Source organism: Hordeum vulgare, chromosome 2H (assembly GCF_904849725.1).
Source record: "Hordeum vulgare subsp. vulgare chromosome 2H, MorexV3_pseudomolecules_assembly, whole genome shotgun sequence".
NCBI lineage: Eukaryota > Viridiplantae > Streptophyta > Magnoliopsida > Poales > Poaceae > Hordeum > Hordeum vulgare.
This window is the reverse complement of record NC_058519.1, coordinates 520,613,637-520,620,577: the sequence shown is the minus strand read 5'-3', so window position 1 is coordinate 520,620,577 and position 6,941 is coordinate 520,613,637. Positions and strand designations below refer to the sequence as shown.

The window sequence follows — 6,941 nt, the reverse complement described above, 5'->3', positions numbered from 1 at the left end:
CGATCGAATCTCGGGCAAGTAACATACCGAAGGACAAAGGGAATGACATACGGGATTATATGAATCCCTGGCACTGAGGTTCAAACGATAAGATCTTCGTAGAATATGTGGGATCCAATATGGGCATCCAGGTCCCGCTATTGGATATTGACCGAGGAGTCACTCGGGTCATGTCTACATAGTTCTCGAACCCGCAGGGTCTGCACACTTAAGGTTCGACGTTGTTTTATGCGTATTTGAGTTATATGGTTGGTTACCGAATGTTGTTCGGAGTCCCGGATGAGATCATGGACGTCACGAGGGTTTCCGGAATGGTCCGGAAACAAAGATTGATATATAGGATGACCTCATTTGATTACCGGAAGGTTTCCGGAGTTACCGGGAATGTACCGGGAATGACGAATGAGTTTCGGGTGTTCACCGGGGGGGGGGGGCAGCCCACCCCGGGGAAGCCCATAGGCCTTGGGGGTGGCGCACCAGCCCTTGGTGGGCTGGTGGGACAGCCCAAGAAGGCCCTATGCGCCATAGATAGAAAATCAAAGAGAAAAGAAAAAAAAAGGAGGTGGGAAAGGAGAGAAGGACTCCACCTTCCAATCCTAGTTGGACTAGGATTGGAGGAGGACTCCTCCTCCCTTGGTGGCGCAGCCCTTGGGCCTCCTTGAGCCTCAAGGCAAGCCTCCCCTCCCCTCCTCCTATATATATGGAGCTATTAGGGCTGATTTGAGACAACTTTTGCCACGGCAGCCCGACCACATACCTCCACGGTTTTACCTCTAGATCGCGTTTCTGCGGAGCTCGGGCGGAGCCCTCCTGAGATTAGATCACCACCAACCTCCGGAGCGCCGTCACGCTGCCGGAGAACTCATCTACCTCTCCGTCTCTCTTGCTGGATCAAGAAGGCCGAGATCATCGTCGAGCTGTACGTGTGCTGAACGCGAAGGTGCCGTCCGTTCGGCACTAGATCGTGGGACGGATCGCGGGATGGTTCGTGGGACGGTTCGCGGGGCGGATCGAGGGACGTGAGGACGTTCCACTACATCAACCGCGTTCACTAATGCTTCTGCTGTGCGATCTACAAGGGTACGTAGATCGAAAATCCCCTCTCGTAGATGGACATCACCATGATAGGTCTTCGTGCGCGTAGGAATTTTTTTTCCATGCGACGTTCCCCATCAATTCGACCCCTGTTGGATCTACCGAGTATAGTGACTGGTGGACTTTCTCGTGTTGGTGCTTCCTGCTGATCTGGATCATCAACTTCAGGATCATACTCTTGCTGTTGTTGGGGAGCATCTTCTTCACATGCACCACCATGTGCATCATCTTTTACATCTTCTGCATGTGCTTCAACTTGCACAGGAGCTGGAGCTACAGGAACTGGGTCAGAATCAGTCATGTCTTGCTGTTGTCGAGGAGGAACCCGCCCCTTTGTCTTCACAATATCCTAAATTGTTTGGTCCTCCACAAACACAACAACATGACTTCTCACAACTTTTTGCTATAGGGTCATACAGCTTGTAGCCAAACTCATCACCTCCATAGCCAAGAAAGATGCATTGTTGTGTCTTTGGATCAAGCTTTTATATTTCATCTTGAGGAATAAGAACAAAGGCCTTGCACCCAAAAACTTTCACGTGGTCATATGAGACGTCCTTGTCACACCAAACTCTGTTAGGAACATCTCCCTGCAAAGGATAACTTGGTGATAGATTACAAAGATAAATTACTGTCATCAAAGCCTTACCCCAAAACTGTTTACGTAGCTTTGCACTTGAGAGCAAGCTTCTAACTCTCTCCATAATTTTCATGTTCATCCTCTTAGCAAGACCATTCGGTTGTGGTGTCTTCGAGGGAGTAAATTGATGTCTAATACCTTGCTGCTTGCAATATGCATCAGATGGCCGAATGTACCCTTCTCCATTATCAGTGCAGATACACTTGATCTTCTTCTCAGTTTCTCTCTCAACCGATGCTTGGAATTGCATGAATACACCTAGTACTTGATCTTTGGTCCTCAAAGTGAAGGCCCAAACTTTGTTGGAGAAGTCATCAATAAAAGTCATAAAGTACTTAGCACTACCAAGAGATCTTACCGAAATTTTACAAACATCACAATGTGTCAAGTCTAGCTTCTCAGGCTTCCTGTGGGGAGATAGAGTCTTGAATGCCACTTTGTGTTGCTTCCGTGCTAGACAATCTGAACATTTCTTGATGTGAACTCCTTTCACAACCTTCAACATTTTTTTTTCTTCACTAGCACTGTTATCCCCTTCTCACTCATGTGCCCAAGTCTCTTGTGCCATAGAGCACAATGACCATCCTTCTCTAGTGCATTTACAAAAGCACCAAAGAGCTTAGCATGAACATGATACAAAACTGAGACCATTTTACCTCTTGTAACAACCATGTTGCCTTTGGTGAGCTTGTACTTTCCTTTTCCAAAATTGCTCAAATTTATCTCCATCAAGCAAACCAAGTGAGATAATATTGAGACAAAGTGCCTCAACATGCCTCATAGACTTGAGGACTAACCTTGTATCATTTGCGGTCTCTAAATGTACATCTCATTTTCCAATGATGGTTGACCTATCATTGTTCCCCATCTTCACAAAACCAAAATCACCTGATATATAGTTAATGAAGAGCACTTTGTGAGATGTAGCATGAATGGTAGCACCATTGTCTGGTATCGAAATCATCTCGTCACCATCCACAAGGTTGATAGTTTCATCAAAAATAACAGTAATCTTCTCCTCAACAGTGGAACCAAATATGCCCTCGTTTTCTTCATGCATAACAAGCATGATGTCCTCTTCTATTGCAGTAACTTGGCTGCCCATTGTGTCACTATCACTGTTAGCTTTCTTCTGATCTTTTTTCTTCTTTTTCGTTTAGTCTTTCTTCCACTTGTCACATTGGCACTTAATGTGGTCCTTCTGATGGCAGTAATGGCACTCATAATCAACATAATTGCCTCTTGATTTTCTCCCACCTCTTTCCGCCCCTTTACCTGGACCTCTCCTCTTGCTTCTTCCGTGGACTGAGTGACCAGCACCTCTGAATGTGACAAAGAGCTGGCTTTAGATACCTTTGTGAACTCTTCATTTAGTACCCTGGTTTTCACAAGATTCCAAGTGACAACTCCATTAGGTGTTGAATTGCAAACTGTGAACTTAGATGTCTCCCGGTTGTCTGGTAGTGAACCTACTAGCAGCAAGGCTCTCACTTCATCTTCAAATGTAAATCCCATTGAAGAAAGTTGATTTATAATGCTTTGAAGTGTATGCATGTGACTTGCAAATAGAATGCCCTCTTTGTACCTCAAACGCATCAATTGTTTGATCAAGAATATCTTGTTTGTACCTTCTTTTCGGGCACACAACTCTTCCAATTTCTATTGTAATGTGTGTGCATGTGTCTCATCAATGATATAGTTCAAAACATCGTCATCGACTAGTTGCCGATTAAACCCACACGCTTGGCGATGAAGTACCTTCTAGTGACCTTCCTCAATGCCCTCTAACATCTCGGTGGAGAACACTAACTTCCGGTATTCTTTGACATATAACAAGTCCTCCATCTTGCCCTTTCATGCTTGATAATTTGTATCATTCAAAAATATCAATCTACTGGTATTCACTTCCATCTTTCACCACAAGAAACTTAGCAATTTACACAACCAAACCAAGACTCTGATGCCATTTTTCTTGGGGCTGGATAGCAACAATGCGCTGCACAAATTCATCGACACGGCAAGCATGCACACTACACAGAACTCAACCGACTGAGACGTAACGAAGTTTCTATTGAGTGACGTCATCATAGTTTTGATGTTACTATCGGCACAATTGAATGGTACAAACGACGATGAAAAATGTTACGACGGTACTGCAAACAAAACATATGCTACAACTTTTTCGACTAAAATGCTACAACCGTCAATGAAAGATGTTGCGATCGGTGAGACCACGTGGTACAACCACGAGATAAATGTTGCAATCGGTAGGAAGAAATGTTACAAACGATGAGAAAAAGTGTTGTAAAGTTGACTCAGACTTGATTAAATCTTAGTGGACAGTTTTTTTTTTTTTGAGCATCCGTCTCTCTGAACGAATGACCTTGGAAATCGCAATTGACCGCAGTGCCTGCTTTGACTGAAATGGGTACGGGTAAGTACAACTCCACGTACGCACGCACTCGGCACGGGACTTTGGCGTGCCAGAAAGTACATCTCAGCTCGTCGACGCCGGAGCGCTCTGCTCTGCATCGACGAGCTGGCGAAAACGCGACGGACGCCGTGGTTGCTTGGACTGTGGGTTGACCCGGCGCTGCGCGGATGGGCAACCTGTCCCGTCCCCCGGGGCGCTCACGCGTTGGGCGGGCGTTGAATTCTTTATCCCGCCCATGCCTCCTTCGCCCAGCGCCCCGCCCTTCCCGTGCCGCCGGCCGCACGCCCACACGACCGCGCGCCCCGCACCTATATATACTTCCCAGCGCGCCGGCACAAGCAACCGCCGCACGCCGATCGGAAACTCAGACGCGCACACACACACACACCCACCTCAGCAAGAAGGCGGCGCCGGCGACGTACACGTACCTGCCTACCGGAGAGCGGAGTCTCCACGAACACGACGGACCCCGTGCGCGCGCAGGGCGGCCTGGGAGGCGGCGGAGGCGCCGACATGGGCCGGATCCCTTGCTGCGAGAAGGACAACGTGAAGCGCGGGCAGTGGACGCCCGAGGAAGACAACAAGCTGCTCTCCTACATCACGCAGCACGGCACGCGCAACTGGCGCCTCATCCCCAAGAACGCCGGTGAGTCCGCGGCGCCAGCAGACGCTCTGGTTAAGTCCAAGGAACGTGCCTTGTTGTTGCCGCTGGCGCTGAACGAGGTTGCCGCGCGTGACAGGGCTGCAGCGCTGCGGGAAGAGCTGCCGCCTGCGGTGGACCAACTACCTGCGGCCCGACCTCAAGCACGGCGAGTTCACTGACGCCGAGGAGCAGACCATCATCAAGCTGCACTCCGTCGTCGGCAACAGGTACCCCCACCATCATCCACGCCTTCTCGTTCCTCGTCTGTGTTAGCTCCATCTCTCTGGCGTTTTGCTGATCAATGCGTTGGCGTTGGCGTTGGCGTGCAGGTGGTCGGTGATCGCAGCCCAGCTGCCCGGCCGGACGGACAACGACGTCAAGAACCACTGGAACACCAAGCTCAAGAAGAAGCTGTCCGGGATGGGCATCGACCCCATCACGCACAAGTCCTTCTCCCACCTCATGGCCGAGATCGCCACCACGCTCGCCCCGCCGCAGGTGGCGCACCTCGCCGAGGCAGCCCTGGGGTGCTTCAAGGACGAGATGCTCCACCTCCTCACCAAGAAGCGCCCCACCGACTTCCCCTCGCCCGCCATGCCCGACATGGCAGCGGGCGCCAGCGCCGGCATGGCCATGGGCTCGGGCGCGCTCATAGCGCCCTGCTTCGCCGCGCCGCCACAAGCCGACGACACCATCGAGCGCATCAAGATGGGCCTGTCCCGCGCCATCATGAGCGAGCCCGCCGCTCCCGCGGACGACAAGCCGTGGCCATCGGGCGATATGTCCGAGGGGCTGGCCGGCATGTACGCCGCGTTCAACCCGGCGCAGGCGACGGAGTTCCGGTACGAAGGGACGGCGTCGGGGTACGTCCTTGGTGGCGACGGCGACCAGGGCACGTCGATGTGGAGCCACCACAGCATGTACAGCGGGAGCTCCGGCACCGAGGGGGGCAGGCCGGCATTGCAGGAAAAGGGCAACGACAGCGTCGGCAGCAGCCGCGGCGACGATGAGGCGGAAGACGGCAAGGATGGAGGGAAGGGAACCTCCGACATGTCGGGGCTGTTTGGATCCGATTGCGTACTCTGGGACTTGCCCGACGAGCTCACGAATCACATGTGTGACTAAGTTTACACGGCCAACTTAGCTAGCATGATCGATGAACGTCAGTTCGCCGGAGAAAAGAAAGCCTAGAGCCAAACGATCTAGAAGCACATAAATTTCTGACCGTGCCTGAGAAGTTAGAATAAACAGGGAAACTGGAAAATGGCGTACCTTCTTTTTTTCTGCGTACAGAACTGTGAAGTGTACATTGCTCTGCCGCTGGCCATGTTATTTTTTGGGGGACCTGGCTTGAGTCAAAACGATTTCAATTCAAACAGGTTTAGTTGCATGTCAATGAAGCTGTCGGACCGTAACATGTCAATGTTTTAGTAAAACCACACAACTTTTCTTTAAATGAAGATGACGCACTGTAACTCAAATATTTATTTGCTTTTCTAAACACAATACACTCAAAATCGTTCACATACACGCAATGATGGACCGAGAATCGGAGGTTTGAGGGCGCCACAGTTCAAAATTTACATTAAACATCATCTTAATCTCAGCAAAGAGTCCCAAAATAGCAATAATTTAAGGAGGCACCTAGAATTCATCTAGCTATGATAAAACTATGGTCTCATTCATAGATGATGTGAGTCTATTTGCTCCCATTGGATCTGGTTGTATTGGTTCTTTTTGTGTGTGGCTGGCCTAGTGCGTTTTCTTTATTTTTGTTGGGCCGGATTTGGCCGAGCGAGTTCTCTAGTTGTGTGGCATTGTAGATGTTGTTGTTCGAAGACATTGTAGCTAGCTGGAAACTTGTATAAAAAAAAAGTTGAAGCAACAAATGAAACCACAAACTAATTAACCATGCCATTTTGTTGATTTCTTGTTATTCCATTTTACCATAATATTTTGGCAAAAATGTTGTTGCAAGTATAGTAATAGAGACATGTAAGGGCATGTTCGGAGGCCCTCCGCTCTTCAACCCGGCTCTTGGAGTTGGTGGAGTGGCAGTTAAAAATCGCAGAGCTGGGAAAATGATGCTCCTTGGATCCTTGGATTTCACGGAGCCGGAGAATCATCGA

The 6,941-nt window shown here is 49.6% G+C and overlaps 1 protein-coding gene across 1 annotated transcript; it reads left to right on the top strand.

Annotated features, from left to right (window-relative positions):
• The first annotated feature begins 4,682 nt into the window (after nt 1-4,682).
• Nucleotides 4,683-6,208, top strand: LOC123430405 (transcription factor MYB80). The gene is made up of 3 exons (XM_045114275.1): nt 4,683-4,815; nt 4,910-5,039; nt 5,142-6,208. Exons 1-3 carry the CDS (start codon nt 4,683-4,685, stop codon nt 5,935-5,937), a joined length of 1,059 nt encoding a protein of 352 aa, XP_044970210.1. The 3' UTR covers nt 5,938-6,208.
• Nucleotides 6,209-6,941: the final 733 nt, after the last annotated feature.

Bases quoted from the DNA above. Each gene is read 5' to 3' on its own strand.
- LOC123430405 (XM_045114275.1), top strand. From the start codon at position 4,683: ATGGGCCGGATCCCTTGCTGCGAGAAGGACAACGTGAAGCGCGGGCAG. The intron at 4,816-4,909 runs GTGAGTCCGCGG...CGCGCGTGACAG, and splicing joins CCTCATCCCCAAGAACGCCG to GGCTGCAGCGCTGCGGGAAG. The intron at 5,040-5,141 runs GTACCCCCACCA...GTTGGCGTGCAG, and splicing joins CACTCCGTCGTCGGCAACAG to GTGGTCGGTGATCGCAGCCC.